The 20,559-nt window shown below is 43.1% G+C and overlaps 1 protein-coding gene across 2 annotated transcripts in view; it reads left to right on the top strand.

The window, feature by feature from the left end:
* The first annotated feature begins 4,665 nt into the window (after positions 1 to 4,665).
* Positions 4,666 to 20,559, top strand: part of PRPF18 (pre-mRNA processing factor 18) — a 29,516-nt gene continuing 13,622 nt past the window's right edge. The window contains exons 1-6 of one of the 2 annotated variants that reach the window (XM_075926076.1): positions 4,666 to 4,824; positions 6,827 to 6,904; positions 7,023 to 7,049; positions 10,695 to 10,799; positions 12,600 to 12,713; positions 18,468 to 18,614. In XM_075926076.1, coding sequence (XP_075782191.1) covers positions 4,759 to 4,824; positions 6,827 to 6,904; positions 7,023 to 7,049; positions 10,695 to 10,799; positions 12,600 to 12,713; positions 18,468 to 18,614 — 537 coding nt within the window. In that variant the 5' untranslated portion in view covers positions 4,666 to 4,758. The remainder of the gene's footprint in view (positions 4,825 to 6,826; positions 6,905 to 7,022; positions 7,050 to 10,694; positions 10,800 to 12,599; positions 12,714 to 18,467; positions 18,615 to 20,559) is intronic. The other variant, XM_006117114.3, reaches the window with a different exon arrangement.

Here is a 20,559-nt window from a genome sequence, read left to right on the forward strand (position 1 = left end):
CACCGTAGCCAGCCCGTGCCCCTTTAAGGGGTCCGGGGCCGGGAAGGGGGCAGTAGAGTTTCCCTGGTGTTGGCCAGAGTGGCCACCAGGGAAACCTGGGGAGGGCTAGCCTCCCACTAGTTCGAATTAAGGGGCTACACACCCCTTAATTCGAACTAGCTAGTTCGAACTAGGCTTAATCCTCGTAAAATGAGGTTTACCTAGTTCGAACTAAGCGCTCCGCTAGTTCGATTCAAATTCGAACTAGCGGAGCGCTAGTGTAGCACCTATTAAAGTTAGTTCGAACTAATGTCCGTTTGTTCGAACTAACTCTGTAGTGTAGACATACCCCTAGCTCTTTGCTAGCATAGGTACCATGGACAGAGCAATGCTGGGGAAAGGCAAGGTGAACCAGGGGAGCCCTGGCCTGAGCAGTCCCAGGCTGAGGCCCAGTGACAGGGGCCTGAGGAGTACTAGAGCTGCAGGGAGGCAGCCAGGGCAGGCAAAGGCAACAGGCCTATGCCCCCTTGCCTATGATGAATGGGCATTTCAGACTGCAATTTGCCCAAGATAAGGAGCTAGATAATGATGGATAGTAGGGTCACTGAAGTAGGGATGTGAATGATTAGTCGACTACCCAATAAGCAAATGCTTATCGGATAGTCGACACACTAGTCGACTAGTCGCTTCCCCCCTCCATTGCTGCCTCTATCAGAAAGAGGCAGCAAGGGGGTTAAGTGTAGGGGGTGGTTCAAAGCGGCAACAAAGCATGGAGCCTGGGGTTTGCCGCTTTGAAATGCTACATGTAGCCCGGGGCCAGCTGGGGACTCCCAGATTTGAAATGCTGTGGGGAGCACGTCCCTTGCTGTCCTCGTGCTTCCTGCAGTGCTTTCGCCTTTGAAGGCAGAGGCACCCTTATCGGCTAATCGAATTGTATCGACTATTCGATTAGCCAATTAATCTAAACTTAACATTCCTACACTGAGGCAAGGTGGGCATAGGGGGTTGAAAGTTCCCTGAGGGTGAAGACTCCAGAATGTGGGGGCACTGCAGCAGGGCAGTACCCTGAGGGAAAGGTGCCACACTCTGGGAGGGACACAGGTTTTAATGTAAGGTGGCAGAGCCATTAACAGACCAACAGGTAATAGCAAGTGAAACACTCCCTAAAAGGGGGTGCTCCAGCACCAAGCTGAGGTAATTCCTGAGTGACCAGCAGAAGGTGCTGTGATGGTGAATTGCACCATGTGCAGAGTGCTCATTCAGAGGGTGCTATTCCAGATTTTTTGGGGGATGAGGGGACTATAACCATAATTCCAGGAGTTCTTAGGCAATTGTAAACTAGGGGTTTTTTTTCAGATAATTTAGAAATTATCTGACAGGAACACTGTATCTAGTTCCTATATCAAGAAAGAAAAAGAAATATTAGACCCACTCAGTTCTAACACTAACATGTCCTTACATTGTGTGGCAAATTACTTCAGGGACACTGGTTAGATTTAAATTTGTAATGTGTATTCTTACTCAGATACCCTTACCAAAGTCAGGAAAGCTGTATATCATAGAGTTAAAGCAACAGAAGACCAGATTTCACAGGGAGAGACCAGATTTTATGGTCCATTATGTGTTTTTCATAGCCATGAATTTTGTTCGGCCTTATTCATGACCTAGTAACTGTTTATGCCTGGGGCAATTCTGTATCAAAAAATTAAAAAATTGGCACACAATAGTTTAAAATTCTGCAAACTTTATTTATCAAAATAAACACAATATAATAATACAGTTTCAATTATTTTGGTAATTTATTTCAAAATATCTGTCAGGAAGTATGCCTGTAACAATATAGACAACAAAAAAGATTCCATGAGGAGTAAAGTTAAAGAAACGCCTGTATCCACATGGCTCTTCACTGCAGGATCACAGTTTAAGATACCATAAAGTAAGATATATGGGAAGGAAGGCAGAGAGCAGATTAGTCAGTTGAAAGAATGCATTATCTTAATGAGGTCTGTCCATGGTCTATTCCCAGGGAAAGGCAAGAATCAGTATTTTCCCCAGAAATTGGAATTCAAGCTATGGAGGAATGTTCAAATTTACAGGGAGGTGAGGCTGAGAGGTGAGAGGCAACTGTAAAATGCAGGATCCACAGCATACTGGCACCATAGTAAAACCTAAAACATGTTTCATTACCATTTTATTAGATTTAACTCATGTTTTAAAATCTTCACACAAATTAAAGTTGGCTACTCAAGCCTTGTATGAAGCACTACAGCTAATTCCTTCTTGATTTTCTGTTGTAATTTTGCACAATTATCTTAGTGACTGTCTCAAATGCAGTGTGTTAATCTTTAGTGGCTTCCCATGTATTTGGTACTTCTAGTCTTTCAAATGGTATGCTCGTTAGTTCATTCCCATTATCAGGCAAGTGGCAGCTTCTCATAGAGCACAAAATTCTGTTCAATGACAAAGAACACTCCACTCTAGCTATTTTGACTGAGTAGCAAGAGATGAATTCCTACATATTTTAACTGAGGAAACAGCACAAAGATTGGGTCCAGCCACTAGTGATAATAAAGAAGCTGTTGCAGTTAAATCTTCATTTGCTATCCGAGGCTGTCTACACTGAAGTTATTTTTCTGAAAAATGTATGCAAATTGTGAACCGCAATTTGCATACCTTTTTCTGATTCTTTTTTCGGAAGAGGCTTTTCCAACATTTGGCCAGTCAACATGGGGCCAAATATGGGAAAAACGTCCTCTTTTGGAAGAGCTCTTATTCCTCATAAAATGAGGAATACAGGGATTCCAAAAGAGCACACCCGCTTTTTCGGAAACCGATCTGAAAAAAGCAGACACATTCGCTGGACGCGGCAGAGTTTTTCTGGGATACCTCTAATATCCCGGAAAAACTCTGTAGTGTAGACATAGCCTGACATTCCACTTAGTGTTCAAATTCTCTATTTTGTCCTAGTCACATGGCAGCCCCTCTGTTAGTAGTGCCTCACACCTCTGAACTGTCGGTATTTTACAAGGTAGGCATCTGTAAAAGCTACATAGATTTGAGTAGAATCCAGAAGCCACTGTTGTATATTTGTAAGAATCAAGTCTGTGTATTTTTTCAGCTGGCTTAATAAACACTTCTTGTCCTCTTTACTTAAGGATTATTAGAGCCTTCATTACGCAACTTCTGAAATACAATCTTTGCTTCTTCCAGTACATTTTCAATGGCTCTCTCTCTCAGTTCAGCAGTAGAAGCTACATTGCATCAATAAGATTGCCTGGATGGCATTAATGACCCAAATGGCTTCTTTCAACAGTAGATTTATAAGAGAGAGAAAGGTGATTGTCTTCTCTGAATATAGTAGCAAAAGTAATCCATCAGTCTCACCACTTAGACCTAACCTATCATGGTAGATACTTTTCAAAATCAGTAATAATGAATTCAATAATTTTAAGACAACATTCAATGATCACTTATGGCAGGGGTGGGCAATAATTTTTGACCGGGGGCCACTTCAGAAATTTCGTAAGTGGCCCTGGGCTGCCCTGGAAGGTGAAAGGGAGTTCAGACGGAAGGGGGGGGGGGGCAGGATACTTCCATGCTTCCTCGCCCACAGACCCTGATTGGTCTAGGGATGTGGGAGCTTGGGAAGTCTTTGCTCCCGCCCTCCACCCGAGAACCCCCGGCTATTCTGAACAGATGGCGGTTCCCTCTTGGCACTTGTGCCCCTGGCAGCAGGAGATTGTGTGTGTTTCCCCCCCTCCAGGTCAATCAGGGCCTGCATCGGTGCAGTCATCAGCATGTGTGAAAATGTTTTGCATGTGGTGGGACAATTCATTTTTTCAATTGCTGTGTAAAAAAACCCCAAACCACTGAGACATTAGTGGGATGTATCTTAGACTTGTGCTGGAGGATCCTGTAGTCAATGAGACTTTTACAAACCTCAATTCTGATTAGACCTGTGACTCACCTCTGCTCTGGAACACTATCCCACCAATTCCATCCAAGCACACTCCCCATCAGATACTCTACCGCACCCTGTAATGCTCACACGCACTGCTCCTCAGGCACGCTGATGTAGCTCCTGGCACAGTCACACACCCCTGGCACACTCACACTACCCCCAGCACAATAGCACACATTCACATTGACACACCCTCTGGCACACTCACACACCCCTGGCACACTCACACTACCCCCAGCACAATAGCACACATTCACATTGACACACCCTCTGGCACACTCACACACCCCTGGCACACTCACACTACCCCCAGCACAATAGCACACATTCACATTGACACACCCTCTGGCACACTCACACACCCCTGGCACACTCACACTACCCCCAGCACAATAGCACACATTCACATTGACACACCCTCTGGCACAATCACACACCCCTGGCACACACACACTACCCCCAGCACAATAACACACATTCACATTGACACACCCTCTGATACACTCCTCCTCCCCCCGTCCCCAATTACACACATTCCTCTGGGAGGCACGAACACGTGCCCCAATCACACGCACTCACACCCCACTGGCTGTTCACAGCGATTCCCCACCCGCACCGGCTAGCCCCGCCCGCGTGGCGGTGGTCGGCAGGGGGCGCTGCAGGCGCTCGACTCCCCGCTCCTTCCCTCGGTGCCCTCTCCGGCTGGTGCACCAGCCCGACCGGAAGTTACGTCCGTTGTGTGGCTGCGGCGCTTCCGGTGGCGGCAGGGGAGTGGGAGCGGGAGCCCGACTGCGGGGCTGCGCAGCTCGGCGCGGGACATGGACATTCTCAAGGCGGAGATCAGCCGGAAGCGGCAGTTGCTGGAGGAGAAGGAGCTCATGGGGGTGTGGAGGGGCCCGCGGGGAGGGGCGGGGGTGTGCGAGGGACCCTGGCTCCGGGGGGGGGGGGTTAATGCCAGAGTAGGGCGATCAGCCAGCGACCCCCCCACCCCCAACGGCGGAGACACCCCGGATCCCTCGTTCCCACCCCCTCACTGCACGTTTGGACTGAAGGGCCCCCCCCCCCCCCCCCCCCGGCTGTCTGTGTTCTTCACTCACCCGGGAGGCGGGAGGCAACACTCGCAGCTGACCCAGAATGATTTCTCAGCGCACTGCTGTGAAGTGGGGCGGGACACCTGTTGCCAGGGGATTTGTCAGCCTTGTAAAGTTTGGGGGTCCCCCCCTCCCTGAAATGGAGATGCAGGGAATCGCTCCAGGTTCTTTTCTCTTGTAGGGATATAAATGGTTAACTGGTAAGCCTCTTACCGGCTCTGGTTAACTGGTAGGGGCTGGAGCAGCTCCCTGCCATCCCTGCAGGGACCACCTCAGGCAGCAGTCCCTGTCCCTGGCAGATCCTCCGCTCACAGGTTACACGTTGGCTCCCTGGGAGCGGGGCCAGCAACCCCTGCTAACTCTGCTTTCAGGGAGCTGGCTGCAGAGCCCATAGCAAAGCCTTCTTGGGAGTGGGGTCAGCAGGGGGGGTTGCAGGCCCTGATTCTGTGGAGGCTTCGCTGCGGGCTCTACAGTATAAATCTTATATATAAGTGTTATACTGCAGTCTGCAGCATGTGTAACTTAGGATTTTGAGCAGTTACATGGTTGCATTTTTAATGTCTTTTTACATACCTACTTTATTTGCCTTCCCAGGCTTTTACACTTACATCACAGAGTTAAGGCTATTTCCTTGTTCATCAGTATTTCGGTGACTAAAACAACGTGTAGAGTTTTGTTGTTTTCAACATAAGCTGATGTAACAGACCTGGGAAAAACCCAGACATTATTTGCTGCTCCATTTCTTGCACATGATCTCAAAGGGGAAGTTGTTTTGGTGAAGTCTTCATGAAGCTACAAAATAAAGTCTTTGAGATGTATCACCAACATATGCAGGCACGCCATTGGGCACATCATCTGATCTGGGAATTGGGTTTAGTTGTTACATACACCACCAATTTTGTTGTCCATCTGATTCATTTAGTTGGTTAAATGATAAGCTTTTGTGCTGAAAAATACCAGTTTTCATGTTGTTATTATTAGTAGAGCTGAGAGTATATAGTAGGTGAGACTTTACTTTATATTAAGTATTGAGAAAGACACATCAAAGTAACAGTCACTGTCATGGACATCATTACTTCAGAGGATTTGCAGCCTTTTTGTAGGGAGAGAGAGAGACTTGTGCTGAGTTTTATGCACTGGGTGTTTCTGGGGTCTGAGAAAGCACTTGTACAGTCACAGGTGGAAACCAAGCTATATTTGGTCATGTTTAAATGATCCTGTTAAAAAAATAGTGTACTAAACTGTTGTTAGGGGAAAACATGACAGCTAGCTATTACAGACAAATGATATTCCTGAACAATGTCCTTGTCTATTGTAGATATACTCACAGTATCAAATGATTTCAGAAACCGGTTTTAATAAGGCTCTCTTCTTAGTAGTGACTCAGCTACCTAGTTGAAATTGATTACAATGGTTTCTTACAAATTTAATTTTGTGGCATAGCTAGGGCCTCATTATGCACAGTAAAGGGGGGGAAGTTGTATAAACCAGTTTCAAGTCCTGATAATCTGAAAGCAATAATACATAGACCAGCTTTTTCAAACCACCAGGAGTTTTAGTTATTAATATACATTGTGCTTACTTTCCAATCAGATTGTATGATTCTTAATAATATTATTCTGATGTCGTGACAGGCATGAAGGAAAGTAAATTGGGAGGTGCCTTTGAGAATATTTTCCTCTCTGCTAGAAAATCTAATTAGACTGGGCAAATCAAAGAATCTTTGAGATGTTACTGAACAGAGGTTGGTTTCAAGTTGTATAAAACTGTAACACATTGTTGTCCTCCTTTATAGGGAAACAGAAAATATTTCAAGCGCAGTGAGCTAGCTAAGAAAGAAGCGGAAGCATACTATGAAAGATGTGGCTACCAGGTACTGTAATTATTAATTCAGTGGTTTGTGTGTTCACTTTGTCTATATTTAATATCAACAATCCAAATGTTGATGATAATTGTTGTTCTTTGTTCAATTTGTCAATGTTATACATTAGCCTGTAAATGAGAAGCCACCTGGAGAGGTATGAGTTTCCCAAAACATTTTTAATGCAGGAAAAAATGCATGATATATAGCTATTTAAGTTTGTGTTATGGTTTGGCTTTTTTCTTGTGGAAAGCATGAAGTGTCTTGGGATTAAAGCTTGCCTTTTTCTTTTTAAATTGTGTTTTAGGCATGAATGCTGAATCTAATATAGCCATCTTCCCTTATTTTTTTTAAAAATAGGCCTGCCTGTAAACTAAGAACAAGTTTAAGGTCTTCCTGATGAAATAGGCCAGAGAGAGAAGCAGAGATAACATCCTTGGGTGCTAAGGAAGAACCCAGCCAAGTTGTTTAGTATGCAAAACGTCTATGTTCTTCTTGGCCCAAAAGTTCCAGTGCTTGAAAATATCCAACAGAGCACTAACTTTTTTCAGGCAAAAATACTAGCAAGCAATCTTAAACTCTGTGTACATTTTGAAACAAATGAGTGATCTGGAAGGCTATTATTATTTCTTCCTTAACAGCATCAGTTAAGTAGTTTGCTGGAATTGACAGTGTGGTGGTTTATTTGTGTGTATTCATAGGGAGGGACTTGCTTCACTCTTAATTTGGATCCTTCAGTATACTGTTTTATGTTTGCTATTCAGAAATAAAAAGCCTTGTTTTAGTAGAACTTTACCCAGAACTTTAGTAGAACTTTACCCAGTCAATCCAACACTCTGCTCAAATATAATGTTTGGTCTTTGTAGGTATAATCATACGGTTTACCTGTGAGAGAGAACCATTTTGGCAACTGTACATGCATCAGGAACTGTTCTGAGAATCTAGTTATTGTACAGTCATTTCATCTTGGAAGAGAGTGATGATTTATGCTAGTTGTATACCGTATTTTCCGGCGTATAGGGCGACTGGGCGTATAAGACGACCCCCTATCTTTTTAATTAAAAGATAGGGTTTCATCTTATACCCCAGCGCCCTTCCGCCTCCTTTGCTCCCGGTGTCCCTGGTCTGCTGGAGATGGTCCCCAGCAGACCAGAGGCACCGGGAGCAAAGCCGCCAGGAGCGCCTGGGCTCCCCCCCGCCGGAGCCCCTCCGTGGCTTTGAAAGCCTCGGGGGAAGCCGGCAGGGGGGCATCCCAGGCGCGCATGGGCTGCCCGCCCGCCGGAGCCCCTCCGCGGCTTTGAAAGCCTCGGGGGAAGCCGGCGGGCGGGCATCCCAGGCACGCATGGGATGCCCCCCCGCCGGCTTCCCCCGAGGCTTTCAAAGCCGCGGAGGGGCTCCGGCGGGCGGGCAGCCCATGCGCGCCTGGGATGCCCCCCCGCCGGCTTCCCCCGAGGCTTTCAAAGCCGCGGAGGGGCTCCGGCGGGCGGGCAGCCCATGCGCGCCTGGGATGCCCCGCCGCCGGCTTCCCCCGAGGCTTTCAAAGCCGCGGAGGGGCTCCGGCGGCGGGGCATCCGGCGTACAAGACGACCCCCGATTTTTGGGGGATGTTTTTTAACTTCAGAGGTCGTCTTGTACGCCGGAATATACGGTAGTTGTTATTTGGATTTCTTCAAACTAAGACTAGTGATTCTAGCATCATTTCTGTCACTTGGGATAAGAAGCTCCTTATATGTTAAAAGTGTAATAATGCTTGTAGGTTTTTAGGTAACCCGTGTAGGTTTTATGAATTGCTTTAACTATGGGGTGTTTCCACCATGCATGTGTCATTTGAATTCAGTCCTGCATGTTTCAGGATGTGGCTGATGGGAGATCCAAACAAAAGTTAAGAGACCCAGGACTTGAGTTGGAATATCTATTTTGCTACAATAATCTCCTTGAATTAAAACATGATCTTCAGAGTGGTTTTAAGTGGATTTCTAGTTAACTTAGTGCTTTTTTTAGAGCCTCCCAGATTTCTGCATTTGAATTTTTTTAAATGTATTACTAAGAGGTAGAAAGCCGACTGATTTTTTTTTAAAGCGGGTGCTTTGCTTTGCTTATACTGCATTAGTAACATGTAAGCATTTGACTCACTTGTAAAGAGAGAGCATTAAAGCAAACATAATTGCAGCAAAGTTATTGCTTGTAACTTTGAGTCCAGCTTACAGAATGGCTTAAATCTTCCCTCATATGCTGCTGTTTTATAAACAAAAAATAAATTATTATAACCTAGAGATTTCAGAAATTCTTCTGACATTGAGTTGTATTTTCTCTTTATGTGCTTCAGCTAGTTCCAGTCTTATCTTAAGGAGGTTACTATTTTACCCTTGCAGTGATGATTTTTATTTTCAGTAAGTGTACCGTCCCCTTCCTGTGTTTAGATCAGGGGTGGGCAATAATTTTTGATGGTGGACCACTCCCAAGATTTTGGTAAGTGGTCAAGGGCTGCACTTTTCTATGGAGGGAGTGATGGGGCTTGAGGCGGAGGCAGTGTGCAAAGTCCCCCCTCCCTCCCCCGCCGTCTTACCTCCCCACTAGGGGCATGCATTGCCTAGAGGGAGCAGCCTCTAGGTTGCAGCAGGCAGAGAGCCTGCCTCAGGGTCTTGGTGGGGTGGGCTGCAGGCCAGATCAAAAGGCTCAGAGGGCTGCATCTTGCCCTCCCCTGCTTTAGATCCTAACCATTGGCTTGACCTTCCATTGCTTGCAGGCGCTTTGAGCGAGCCTCTAATGCAAGACTGTTCCCTGCATTTGCTAGTGTAGCACTGAATACAGATTTGTACCTTGGTCCTGTAGCAAGATTGGGGTCTTGGCCAGAAACAATATAAAAGCTTCATTTCTAGCCTGTCTAGGACATCCAACAAGTCACTGTTTTAAAGAAAACTAGAAACTGGAACTTGCTTATCATACACAGATGCCAACATAATGTAATACACTATATAATAAAATAAAAAATAAAGTACCTTTTCAAAACCCAGTAAAGGATTAGGAAGTTTCTACACTGCTCACCCTCATCCTCCAATTTTTTTCCTTTGTTTCAGAAAATGACCGGCATCAGTCTGCCCATTTGATTTTCATTTATTTTCAACAACTTTACATGTGTAACTTACAACACAGATTTTAAAGGACGCTGTGTTGATATGAGTGCTATCTTTCTTTTAACATTTTTGTCCACCAAACCTTGCAGCTCTATCAAAACATTAAGTTGTACAATTAAGAAATGGTTCAATTTAGTTCAAGAACACCCTTTTCTGAGTGTGGGAACAGATGATATGATGCTATGCTTATAATGAAGGCATGGTGTGTTTATGTTTTTGCATTGGACTGTGTTCATTTGACAAATTCTGAAAAAAGTGTTTCCAGAGAATAAGTAGTAATTTTTCTGTTTGTATTCAAAATTTTATGTGCTTTAGCACTACTGTTTCCTTGCACTGCTTTAAAGGAGGTATCCCATCCCATCCCATCCCATCCCATCCCATCCCATCCCATCCCATCCCATGGAAGTGAGATTAGAAGAAACAGATATTTGTAATAAGATCAGACATATTTTAATCAAAGCGTATACTGATATAGGATTCTATCTATATCATTTTACTAGTACTGTGGATGCCCCTAGAGATCTGGTCATGATCAGCACCCATTGTGCTACATAAATTCATAATAAGAAGCAGCCCCTGTTCAAGAGTTTAGAGTCTAACTATGTATACCTTTAAAACTATAGATTTTCTTCTCTTAGTTTGTTGTAATGGATATTGTTGTTGTGTAGGTACAACAGAACGAGGAGGAAGAGAAACCAGTGACTTCATCGAATCCAGTGTTGGAGCTAGAACTGGCAGAAGAGAAGTTACCCATGACTCTTTCCAGACAAGAGGTAAAATCAAACATCATTAATTAACTTGTGATTATAGCAAATGGGTTCTAAATTTCCCCATTTAAGGCTACATTTCCTAATAATCTATAGCCCTCTATTCCAGATTGTATCTGTCCTGCTACAGAATAATAGTGTTTAGTTAAATAATTGCCATCTCAAGAGTTTGTTGCAGTGGTTCTATTTAGTTCTCATTCAGAGGCCTTCTTTTTGGGTTGTGCAAAACACTAATGAGAGAGTAGTAGCAGTTAAATGCCCAGGAATGTTTGGTGGAAAGCCTCTTTTTTCACCCTTATTGCTGCATGAGTTCTTACTTCTACTACCCTTCCAGAGTATTTTTTAAACTATCTAATGAATAAGGGATTATAGGATTGAAAGCTACAGGCTGAATTTTTTCAAATTCTATTTTTCCAGCTTGTGTGTCTGTGACATGTTAATCCAAATCAAGATATAATCTAGGTTTAAAAAAAAATTATATATCCCCAAAAAACAGTCAAACTAAAGTTACTGGTATGTTCTTTCACTTGTTTAAGAGTAAAAGTCTCTTACAGGTTCATTGCTAGTAAAACAAAGCCCCTCACATATAACATTGGAGTGCAGGGCAATTCAGAGTTAAGTTATAAAATAAACTTATTATGTGGGAGTGTTGGAAATTCACAGTTAAGATACCCATAGCATCTTAGTTGTGTCGCCTTATCATTTCCTTCTCTGTGTAGTGGATATTGAAAATGTGCCCAATGGACTGATGGTTTCAAGTTGAGTTTCATAGATGCAGTCTATTATGGAATGTGAAGCCCCCATCACCCTGCATCATAGCTCTGCTCATAAGCATTGTAACTTCATCTGAGAGGTGTTTCAGTGTCAATATGCCAGATCAGTGTCCACTCATTGTGTAGTGAGTACTGAAAGTTCAGTGCTTATCCAAATACAGGAGTCTGTGCAAAGAATCGTGTTACTGAGTGAACATCAATCAGTGAGAGTGCTGTATTAAATGTAAGCTACCAATGGGCCTATTGCTTGTTTGTTTATTTGTGCAAAAAGGAACCTAGACCAAGTTAGTATATTTGAAATGAACTTGATGAGGGAGGCTGTGTGATTTAGCAGGTAGTGCATGGAAATGGGATTGTAGTCTTGAGACTACCCATCTCTTGGTAAGTTACCCATCTCTTGTGATATTGGGTAAGTTAATGCCTCTGCCTCAGTATGCTGTTCTTTAAATTAAGACTATGTAAGTACCACATCAGAATATTGAGACATATTAATGTTTGTCAAGTGCTCTGAGATGCATGGGTAAAAGGCTTCTTAATAGCTCAATCATCAGATCTGCTCATCCACACTCTCATTGATGAAAAAGGCTTTTCTTGCCCTAGTCAAGTGGCTAAGTAGGATTTTGCAAAGTTTAAAGTTACTGGATGGAATTTTCTCAAGCACCAACCTGATTTGGGCTATGTCATGTCACTTGGACACTTTTAAAAATCCCATTATACAATTAAAGATTGATAATCTTGCATATTAGTTCAAAATAAGCCATTAAGAAGAAATTCCAGGAATCTGCTTGAGATTCTAAACAGAATTTAGATCAGTAATATTTGAATTAAAATGACCTTTTGCTGAAATGTCATGGGAATTTTTATATTCAAACCACAAAGTGGAACATTTTGCTGCAGCTCTTTAGACTATAGCATTTCCCCTTCCCCTCTGGCTAAGGTTGCTATTTTATGCTAAGTAAATAAAGTTAGTTGGATTTTTATTTTGCTTTCTATCCAGTTTTGCATAAGGGAACATTTTGTTCATTCTTTGCAGGTGATTAGGAGGTTGAGAGAGAGAGGTGAACCAATCAGATTGTTTGGAGAAACAGATTATGATGCATTTCAGCGTTTGAGGAAAATAGAAATTCTTGCACCTGAAGTTAACAAGGTAAGACCCGTTAAGTAAGAGCTGAGCATCAACAGAATAAGTGTATGTGTAACTAGTTTTCTCTGAGCATTTACTGTGTCTGGATTTTTATAAGGATGAAAAGTCATAAAGCAAAATGGAAAATACCTTCAGTTCCCACTTCTGGGTCTCACCCTCCCTGACTGAATTAACCTCATTATCTCTAGCCTGCATATTTATACCTGCTTCTGGAAATTTCCACTACATGCATCTGACGAAGTGGGTCTTTGCCCACGAAAGCTTATGTTCATATACATCTGTTAGTCTATAAGGTACCACAGGACTCCTTGTCACTTTTGCAGATCCAAACTAACACAGCTGCCCCTCTGATACTCTATAATATAGGCATCTCTACCTGGAAAGGAGTATTTTGAATGGTCTGCGTCTGAGCAGAGACATGTTATTAACAGGGGGAGTGCATTGTTTCTGATGTGCAGTTCAAGTTTTTCAAATTCCTTACTTCTAGATTTAAAAAAATTAAAGCTTTTTTCAATTTAAAGTACAGTTTAGTTCTGAAACATGACTTAAGATAGCATCTTAGTTAACAAATTTGTTCCTTATGTGCTAGGATAGGTCTACACTTATGGCAGCATACAAAGTACAGATAGTGCACACCCAGCTAGCACTGTTATACATACCAGTGTAGATAGTAAGGCATGTCTTAGGCAGGTACACCAGGGTAGAGTGCCCTACAAAGGCTAGACCTCCAGGGTATGTACCCTATATGGTCTTTTTACATGCCAAGCAGTACCTCCCACCTTTACCCTGCTATTTTTAGTCATGTAGTGTTCCCATCCACAGTCTCCCTCTGCTGCAGTGAATGGCTCTGATGGGCAAGCAACAGGAAAATCCAGCAGCTCCCTGGTGCTGGAGCTTTCCTCATTCTATCCCTCTGCAAGTGCCTTTCACTCCCATATGTAACTGCATAATACAGTGACAAATGTGGATGCAGCCTGCCTTTTACTCTGCCTGTTCTCTCTTTGCTGCTTGATTGCTCAAGGGAAGATGTGGCACAGAGCCTGTCTACCTGGAAGTATGTCAGAATACACTACAGAATGTTTAGTGCATGATAGCAAAGTCCACACAGTGAGTTAGTATGTGGAAGACTTGTACACTGTAGATTCACCTCCCAACTTGCAGCACACTAACTTTCCATGCAAACAGGCCCTGAATTTTTCCTCGTGTACCCTTTTGATATCTGCAACACTGTTAGAGAAGAAACAGGTGACCCGGGAGTGGATGGGGTAAATAGAACTGCTTTATTGCCCATGTCTGTTAACCTTGGACCCCCAACTTATTGTTTTGAGTGGCAATAACTTGGTACCAATTACACCCTTTTATTTATTTTAGTATGTTAATTTACACACTTACTGCTACTTTTTTAAAAACTTTATTTTGTATGTTAACCTTTATACAATGAATATTAACAGGCAGGTGATGAATAGTATTATACCTGCCCCGATTATTATTTACAAATTTTTAAATTAAATTATCACTTTTTTATGCTACAAACTTTTTGAATTAGCAGGTTACAGAGATTACGAGAAAACTAACCCTGAAATATTTTATACAGAGCCAGTGAGGGTAAGTAAAGGACACAACAAAGAAGAGCAGCTGCGTGCTTGCTTATTTTTTTAGGCTGCAAAAATGAAGGGAAAGAGCATATTTATACATTAGAAAGGATAATACCTACTTTGGCCGGACTTTTAATTTATTTTTTCAGATTGCAGAAACAAAGGAAAAAAACATGTTTAAAGGCAATGCCTATTGTGACTGACTCCTATTAATTTTTACATATTCCAGCAAACACAACTAGAAGAATAAGTTGAATTCTCTTCTACATCATCATCAGCATTGTTTATTTATGTGCCCAAGTAGTCATTGATTTAAAAACCCTTTCAAATCTATCTCATGTCTCCAATGAGTTGCTAAACAAGGGCCCCAGCTAGTTCAGGACCTGGTGATTCTGTGCAGTACTCGTACCTCTTTTCCTCTCTAAAGACTTGAAGCTGGATAAACAAGACAACATTTTTTAAAAAGTCTTGTCAGCAAAGACCTGATCCCACTGAAGTCAGTGGCAATGCTGCCATTGCCATTAATGAAAGCAGGACTGGGCTGTAAGGCAGAAAATAAAATAGGCTTGAAACATGTTTTCTAAATCCATGTAGTGGTTTAGCTCCACCTGAGTGGGGTTGAAAGCTATTTTGGTTCAAATATCGGAAGCTAACAAAAATGGCTGAGTGAAGTACTCCTGATAGTCAAGAGCAATTACTGAAAAGTAGGGATGTAAAAAGTAATGTAAAAATATAACTGTGTAACCACTAAAAATCATATCAGTTACATGTGCTTCGAGCTTTGTAGTATAATTTTTATACTGCAGAGCCCTCAGTGCAGGGTGACAGCAGCTCTCCAGAAGCAGAGCCGGCAGCCCCTGCCAGCCCTGGGGAGGCTTCGTTGCAGGGTGACATCTGGCTCCTGGGGAGCTGGAGTGTAACCATAACAGAAACCAATAAGCTGGTGCATATTGGTAAACTGTTTCAATGGTTACACTTTTACATCCCTACTGAAAAGGTGGAAATAAGTAAATATCTGTACTCCAAACTGTAGGAGTAAGGGAGCTTGTCTCAGGATGAGGCTTAGCCTATTAAATGGTAGGACTTTGTACCATTAGGACTGCGTCATTTAGAGAATAGGCGTTCTGTAGCATTCAAGTAAGCACAATTTTCACTTTTCTTTCTGTTACTTAAAAGCTTAGCACCAGACTGTAATCATAATGTATCACCTTACTCCATGTTTTAATTGCACACATTTCTTTGAATAAGAAAAATTAAACCATTCACTGAATGTCTTATTTCAATTACTGTTGTGTTTAAAAAAAGGCAATAATCTTTTATCTATACTAAAGGTGACAATGCACAGATGGTTGGAGTCATTGTAGATAAATGTCATTGTTTGTTCAGGGCAGAGCAGACGGCTGGATGAGACTCCACTGTTGCATTTCTTGTGTTTGTGAGTTTATTGCTCATGAAAGGTACCATACTGAGAGCCCTGAAGGCTGAATCCATCCTCCTTGCTTTCCTGCTGAAAATATCAGTGCGCGCTGGTTGGGGTTTTTTAAAGTATGTGATTCTGTAAAGACTTAGCTCGGTAGTTAATTTTAAGCATTTAAGTGCTTCTCTTGAAGGCATCCAATGGAACTATTCATGTGCTTAAGATTAAACACTTTATATAAGTAGGCTAGATGGAAATTTGATTTTAATTGATAACTCAGTAAATGTTGATTTCAGATGGTACACTGAAATCAATGGGGAAAAAATCAATCAGTAACAACTGGCATGTCTGCAGTGATCTGATGTCATCAGCCCTTTGGTCATGAAGGGAATCCTCTGCAGCTCTGTTATCACGCCCATGTTTGCTCACTCACAAGCCAGTAGTATCGCTTTGCCTGTGGCTGCAGGTCATTTTCCTTACAGTCATGGCCAGGGATCTCTGCCCAGGACAACCATTGCTCTTCTTGCACATAAGAACGGCCATACTGGGTCAGACCAAAGGTTCATCTAGCCCAGTATCCTGTTTTCCAACTGTGGCTAGGTGGCCCAGAGGGAATGAACAGCACAGGTCATCATTGAGTGATCCACCCCTGTCACCCAGTCCACTCTGGCAAATAGAGGGTAGGGGCATCATTGATGGATCTATCCTCCCTGAATTTATCTAAATCATTTTTGAACCTTGTTAGTCTTGGACTTCACAATATCCTCTGCAAGGAGTTCCACAAGTCGACTGTATGTTGTGTGAAGAAATACTTCCTATTGTTTGTTTTAAACCTGCTACCTATTAAATTCATTTGGTGATTCTTACTTTATATATGGATGTAATAGTGTAGCCGAACCGATAAGCAAAAGTTTATAGCTTAATGTTATAGACTACACGCTCCCCCCCCCCCCCCCAATAAATGTTTTAGCAGGCTGGCCAGCAGCCTGGCTTGGTCATGGCTTGTGATGGCTATGGGACTTACCCCTGCTGTGGTTCTGCATTTAAAGTGTATTAGGAGCCAGGTGGGCAGGCAGCCCGGCTCAGTTCTTGCTTGCGCTGGGTAAGGGAGCTCAGACCCTCCCCCTTCCCAGACAGGGGCTGCTGCATTGGGCCACAGGCAGCCAGTCTGCGAGGGGAGCTGGTTTTTAAACTGGCTCCCCTCGTGGACCAGCTCCCACCTGGCAGCCCACGCTGCTTCCTCTGATACAGAGGAAGCAACGGGGAGTGGCAGAGGGCTCCTCGGGAAGGGGGCTGGAGCACTGCTAGCCCCACCCCTGGGTATTATAGAATAGTCAAGTAACGATAAGAATTCATGAGGTTACTTGACTATTCAATTAACCGATATTTAACATCCCTAGTGTTGTGGGAACAAGTAAATATCTTTTCTTATTCACTTCCTCCATACCAGTCATGATTTTATAGATCTCTATAATATTCTCCCCTTAGTCTTCTCTTTTCTAAACTGAAAATTCACAGTTTTTTTTATTTCTTCTCATATGGCAGCTGCTCCATACCCCTAACCTGTTTTTGTCCTTTTCTGAACTTTCTCCCATGCCAAGATAATCTTTTTGAGATGAGTCAACTATATCTGTACCCACTGTTGAAGATGTGGGTGTACCACCAGTTTATATAGAGGTAGTAAGATGTTCTCTGTCTTATTCTCTATCCTTTTTTTAATGATTCCTAACATTCTACTTGATTTTTGCCTGTTGCTGCACATTGAGTGGACGTTTTCAGAGTAGTATCCATAATGACTCCAAGATCTCTCTCTTGAGTGGCAACAGCTAATTTAGTCCTCATAATTTCATACGTATAGTTGGGATTATGTTTTCCAATATCCATTACTTAGCAGATGAACTTTAACATTGATAAATGCAATTTTGTGGTCCAGTCACCTAATTTTGTGAGATCCTTTTGAAGCTCTTCACAGTGTGCTTTGGACCTTGCACTAGGGATGTTAAATATCAGTTTCTTGAATAGTCAAGTAACCTCGTGAATTCTTATTGGTTAGCCAGCTATTTTATAATCCCTAGGGGCGGGGCCGTCAGCCAGTGCACTCCGGCCTCACTCCCGAGAAGACCCCTGCCACTGTATCAGAGACAGCAGTGTAGGGTGCCAAGTGGGAGCTGGTCCACGAGGGGAGCAAGTTTAAAAAAACTGGCTGCCCGTTGCTCTGTGTTGCTGCCTCTGATAAAGAGGTGGCAGCGTCCCCTGTCTAGGGTGGGGGTCTGAGCTCCCAGACCTGGCGCAAGCTGGAACTGAACTGGGATGGCTGCCCGTCTGGCACCTAATACACTTTAAATACAGAGCTAGGTCCTGGACTCATCACAAGCCAGGACTGAAATGGGCTGCTTGCCAGCCTGCTAAAAAATTTACTGGCAAGTGTGTGTAGTGGCGGGGAGTGTGTGTAGTATATAGCATTAACTTATAAGCTTTAGCTTATCAGTTAATCGACTACACTTTTACATCCTTACCTTGCACCGTGGTGTCTTGGGTCTCTTGGCCTCACAGGAAACCAGATCTTAAAATAAATAGGATCAAAATTAGAAAATAACAACAACCCAGAAACAAAAATTGAATTCTGCCAAGCCTATAATTGTCTCTGCAGGATTTGGCCTTTAATGAACAAATGTGGAAAGTTTCATTTGATTATCAAAAGTAAAATAAGATAGTGACAATAGCTATGTCTTCACCTTCTCCTAGGGTTTGAGAAATGACCTGAAGGCTGCTCTGGATAAGATTGACCAGCAGTATCTGAATGAAATTGTAGGAGGTCAGGAACCAGGAGAAGAAGACACACAGAATGATCTGAAAGTCCATGAAGAAAATACTACTATTGAAGAATTGGAGGTATGCAGTGTGGGTTTTTTCAATACAGTTTGGTGTCGTGCTATGATAAGATTTCCAGGCTGGTTTTAGACACAGATGCCTCCCTAGGGCAACAACATCAAAGAGTACCTTTGTGATAGATTGTCTCTTTCACCAGGATCATGGGTTACTCCCTGCCCCAAAGGATCAGTACCTTCCCCAGTCAGGCAGACCTTGGATATCATAACAAAGACAATGCTTGTAGCCTATAAGAAACTATCTAAAGATTTATTAACTGGGAAAAAGAAACAAGATTAAAACAGATCAGCATACATACACAAATGAGTTATTGTCTTAAGTTTCAAAAGATAGTAGAAGCTTTTGTAATAAGCAAACTCTTGTGTATTTTTTAGGACTCTGTCAAGCTGTGCAGCTGAAGTTAATCCTTTTAACATCCCTTGAAAGTTATGATATGTTAAATGGTAACACTTTAATTCAGTCATCGGCAACCTGTGGCCCAAGGGGCACATGCCTATTGGGGTTCTGTGTATGGCCCACAAAACATTTTGTTTACTGGTGTCCACGCACAGGGTTGCCAGATTCTGCTGGTTTTCATCCACATAGTTTTTTTCCTACCGATATTATAAAAGTGACACATGTCAAGCAAGGACATGTGGTAAGGTGTGTGCTGTCAACATCGTGAGAGCCATGTGCTCCCTCTGCATCCAGATTGCTGCTATTGTTCAGTCAGCACAGTGCAAATTCTAGGTATGCAAGCACAGTTAGCAAAACTACCCTATCCCGGGAGACTGTCTTGGATATAACAATCTTGTGGGCCACTGAGATGAAAGAGGGCCACTCGTGGCCCACTCACTAGCCTAGGTTGCTCCTCTCTGCTTTAATTTATACCTTGGAACTCATTCATTGATTGCAAGTCCAGAAGGGGCCATTGTGATCATCTGATCAGCCCTCCTGTATAGCACGGATTAGAAAACTTCTCCAGAATAATTCCTAGAGAAAATCTTTAGAAAGGCATCCAATCTTGATTTAAAAATTGTCAGTAATGGTTAACTATTCTTACTGTTAAAAATGTACACCTTATTTCCAGTTTGAATTTGTCTAACTTCCTTCTAGCCATGGAATCATGTTAGGGATGTGTTAGCGTATTTGTTTAAACGGTTACATGCGAGGTGGGAGTTGGTGCTTGTGTGGAGCTGGGTTTTAAACTGGCTCTCTATGGACTGGCTCCCATGGATCTGCCTCCCATGGAGCTGCCTCCCATTCCCCCCCCGTCCTCTCATGCTGCTGCCTCTGATATATAGGCAGCAGTTTGGGGGTGTAGGCGGGAGCCAGTGCTCACGGGGAGCTAGCATTTAAAAGCCAGTTTCCTGCGAGCACCAATTCCTGTGGAGCTGCTTCCTTCACCCTGCCCTAGCAGCAGCAGTGTGGGGGAGAGGAGGTAGCTCCATGGGAGCACCGTGCTCACAGGGTGCTGGCTTAAAATTTCAGCAGTTACACATTAACGTGAAGGGGGAGGAGGGAAGGCATGTAAATAGAGCTAAATAGACTGAGCTTCTTAAGGCATATTTTCCAAATGTTATGTTAATTTAATTGTGAAAGGCATACAGCTTCTGGCCTGTACACTTGTGTAACTAGCTGTTTTTTCCCAATAGGAGTTTTAACAATCACTAATTATTATGGAGTTGGTGCTAATGTTATAAACTAGTGGTGGGCTAGCTGTGGCCCATCAGGGTTCTATGTGTGACCCCTGAGACATTTTGTTTACCATGCTGCCCATGAGCGGGGTTGCCAGCTTTCTCTGGTTTCCATCTGTGTAGATTTTGTCCTACTGGTATTACTAAAGTGACACGCATGTAGAGCAAGGGCTCATGAATTGAGGTACTTGCTGATTGCACAAAACCTTGATTGTGGGAGCTATGGTCTCCCACTGCATCCAGTCAGTGTACTGCTACGGTTCATTTAGCAC

The sequence above is a fragment of the Pelodiscus sinensis genome, chromosome 1 (genome assembly GCF_049634645.1).
Source record: "Pelodiscus sinensis isolate JC-2024 chromosome 1, ASM4963464v1, whole genome shotgun sequence".
Lineage (NCBI taxonomy): Eukaryota > Metazoa > Chordata > Testudines > Trionychidae > Pelodiscus > Pelodiscus sinensis.